This window comes from Rhagoletis pomonella, unplaced genomic scaffold, assembly GCF_013731165.1.
Source record: "Rhagoletis pomonella isolate Grant_MI unplaced genomic scaffold, Rhpom_1.0 Rhpom_scaffold_00004, whole genome shotgun sequence".
NCBI lineage: Eukaryota > Metazoa > Arthropoda > Insecta > Diptera > Tephritidae > Rhagoletis > Rhagoletis pomonella.
The window spans coordinates 43,430,848-43,434,571 of record NW_023458558.1 but is presented as its reverse complement, the minus strand read 5'-3'; the positions used below and the strand labels follow the sequence as shown (position 1 = coordinate 43,434,571).

Below are 3,724 nucleotides of genomic sequence, written 5' to 3'. Positions count from 1 at the left end.
AGCTATGCTAGCCGACTTCGGGTGTTATCGGAAGTGTCAGGAAAGGATTTTTCTTCTGCCACGCCCGCAAATTTTCTTAAGACCTTCCTTCCTTAAGAGCTTAAAATCAATCAACCTTCCGATACCGCTCATCCTGGAAGTTTTTAAATTAGTAGCATTGATCCCGCGGGTCCCGAGTGCCCTATTTGACAAATTTTAAATTTTAACAGGAGAAACACAAATTTTTTAGTTACCATTTTCTCACAGGGCTGTTTAGAGAATATAGGTTTATGTACAATTAAATATCAATTGCGTAAATCATTAATGATAAATTGAACTCAATTAGAAGCTCGATATTACTACTAGCGTCATTAAAGGGCATCCCTTAATAAGCCGCACGTTTATTAATAAAGAGATTTAATAAAAAAAAATAATAATTTAATTTGCGGGAGTAAGCAATCAAAGTTAGATCAATCTTATAGTTGGTATACGATAAAAGCAGATAGAAAGATACATACTTCGTCGATAAGTTACGTATATGTATGTATTTTATTTTATTATGTGGATTATACTTTAAATCGAAGGCCTATTGTGCTACCACAGCTCAAGTAGTCATGTACATGTAAATACATACATACATATTTAGCAATTGCTTACTTGGCATCTCGCCTTTCATTGGAATGAAAATCAGAGCGTGAAAGGTCAACCTTGTGGACCGAATTTAATAAAAATTAATATATACCGCTCACACTTTTTCAAGGTTTTATAAAACAAATGAAGGAATCTACAATTGTATGCCGCATCTGAAGGGCAAATGGATGACAGAAATACACTCGGAGGATCGCCATTGTCTGCCGAGGGGCAACCGCTGTTAGGAAAAACCTTCGTCGAGTGACGTTACTAAGAGTACAAGTAAATCCCTCTAAACAGCCATTGTAGGAATGTAGCCTTGGATTGTGTCGCGGTCAATGTCGTCACAGAAGTGAAGTATCTTGGTCTTATCCTGGACTCCAAATTGTAGGAATGTAGCATTGGATTGGGTGCGGTCAATGTCGTCACAGAAGTTAAGTATCTTGGTCTTATCCTGGACTCCAAATTCCTGTGAAGGACTCATGTTGAGGCGGTTACTTCCAAGGCTAGGAGAGTGCTGATGGTGTGCAAATGTCTACCGGGGAAGTCCTGGGGGTGCACTTCAAGGATCCTGAGATGGATGTACACAATAATTGTACAACCAAAATTAACCTATTGGATGGTGGTTTTGGGTATCCAGGACTACTCTGGCAACGGCCAGGCAGTCCCTCGCCAAAATTCAACGTCTGGTGTGTGTAGGGATGGCAAAAAAAAAATAAAGTAATCGATTAATTAATCACATGATTAATCAAAAGCCAAAAAAAATAATTGCAATTATTGAGATATAATCCATGGATCGAATTTTTAAAGGCACTTTTTTACAATGAGTAATTACAAAAACATACATACATATGAGTTTTATAAAACAATGAAGAACGTCTTCATGACCTTCGGAGAAAAGCGGCGGTAGTGTTTTTGCGCAGAACCTGAACTTTTTAATTATAGAGGTCGTGGATCATTCGAAGTATTTAATCTTCGATATTTATTACGTTTATTTTCAGTTAAAATCAGAAGATTTAGTCAAAGCCTATGTGGAACGCATCAAAGAAGTGGAACCTCATATCAACGCCCTGGTGCAAGATCGTTTCGCCAATGCTCTTGAAGATGCCATCCGTGCTGATGGACTCATCGCCAAAGCTACAGATGAACAATTACCAACACTCTTTAGCCGCTACACGCTATTGGGTGTACCATTTACGGTGAAAGAATGCTGTGGAGTGAAAGGTAGCTGATAGCGAAAAAATTAACATTAACAATTATACACCTACATATGTACATATTAATAAACATTTTAGGCATGCCAATACGCGTTGGCAGCCGTCAACGCGCGCATTTGACAAGTGCTGAGCATGGCGCGGTTGTGAGCACTTTGGTTGCCGCTGGTGGCATACCATTATTGGTTTCCATTACTGCTGAATACTGTTTTGGCATAGAATCAAATCCGGCCACGCAAGCACGCTGCTTAAATCCACATGATAGCGGACGCACACCAGGTGGCTCTTCCGGTGGAGAGGTGAGTGCTTCCAAGTACAAAATTTACATTTTTAAGCAACGTTTTTTTTTTTGAACAATTCTCTTTTATGACGCAGGGCGCTTTGAATGGCGCTGGCGCCAGTTTATTTGGCATTGGCTCCGACATCGGCGGATCTATACGTATTCCAGCTTTATTTAATGGCGTTTTTGGACACAAACCCACAGGTGGCCTCACTTCTATTGAGGGACATTTTCCAGGTAGTAAGGATGCCGATTGCCAACAGTATCTTGCATTGGGTCCTATTACACGCTTTGGTCGAGATTTGGGTTTGCTAATGCAAGTTATAGCTGGAAAAAATGCCGAAAAACTAGATTTACTGACACCAGTGAATACAAAGGACATCAAGGTATGCGGATCACCTTCCTCATTTAATAATATATTGTGCGTTTTCGTTTTTTAGTCTATATTTTGTACATAGCATTGCGACTTAGCCTTTTTTTAACCAATACGCAGTATCTGAAATCACATGTCCTCGTCTACTGAATGCGGTTGAGTTTTCTCCAATACATATTTCTTTCCGTCAAGAATTATATTGAATCCGATTTCAATCGATTCTACACTCACTTACAATAGAAGAACCGGTGTGTGTCTATCCCCTTCTCGAGGGGGTTTTCCAAGAGTTATCGTACTGTATACACTGGTAGATTTACTATGTTTAAACCCACACATATCCGTTTTACCGTTGGCTTAGCCTTTCACACAACATGCTCAATAAAACCTTATTCTCGACGCTTAGAAGGTCAGTCACGTTTTTCTGGCATTTTTTATTTCGTAGCATATATGCTGGCCGTCTGCTGTAATTCAGCATTGCGACATATTTTGCTCTCCGAGAGTACGTACATCCAAGAAACTGGACGCATGCCTTTCACTTATCACTACAACCGGAGACGGCTTTATAGCTCGAAAGATCTTTTTATGCTAGAACCTAGTACTCTAAACTGGACGTTTCGTCTTGATGGTTTAATTTTTTGACGATCCAAGGACACATAGAAGAGAGGTTTGGTCGCCTTGTGCGTTTTGTGGCAAGACGCGACGACGTCACAAGGTCACTAATTTTGCTTGCCTTTGTCCGTTTAGTGCATTTGTTGCATGGCGGTGATGTCAATCATAGTCTTCCCGAGGACAACTGTCAGCCGACCCTATTAAGGGCCTAAGGATAAATGCTCATAGGAGGCTACAAACTTGCAAGGTACAGGACAATCATAAATTTCCACAGAGAGAGGTTGAGGATAACAACAGGATGCTAAGAGCAGACTAAGAGATCATAAGCTAGGGTTCTGTACGAACGAGCTACGTCGCTTTTATTATTCGGTCAATGTGGCTAAATAACACCTGCTTCGCGTGTTCAAGGCGGTTGCAGGTATTTAACTCATACTATCGCTAACCTCTGGAGCTCTCTTAAAATTTCTGTTATCTCTATGTTTGGATGAGATACTTTAATTGGTTGAGGGCACAAAATTACATACGTTTGTCAAAAGGAAATTAAAACGCGTTCATACCTCCCATATCCTAAATGGTTTTAACAAGAAGCTTTGTTATGGCAGAACCATACTTAGGGCTGGTTTCTCCAACTCAACTTAA

General features: G+C 40.1%; 1 protein-coding gene across 1 annotated transcript in view; it reads left to right on the top strand.

Annotated features, from left to right (window-relative positions):
- The first annotated feature begins 1,432 nt into the window (after positions 1–1,432).
- LOC118738228 (fatty-acid amide hydrolase 2-A-like) overlaps positions 1,433–3,724 on the top strand; it is a 3,996-nt gene continuing 1,704 nt past the window's right edge. The window contains exons 1-4 of the mRNA XM_036469152.1: positions 1,433–1,436; positions 1,555–1,833; positions 1,905–2,122; positions 2,199–2,489. Coding sequence (XP_036325045.1) covers positions 1,433–1,436; positions 1,555–1,833; positions 1,905–2,122; positions 2,199–2,489 — 792 coding nt within the window. The remainder of the gene's footprint in view (positions 1,437–1,554; positions 1,834–1,904; positions 2,123–2,198; positions 2,490–3,724) is intronic.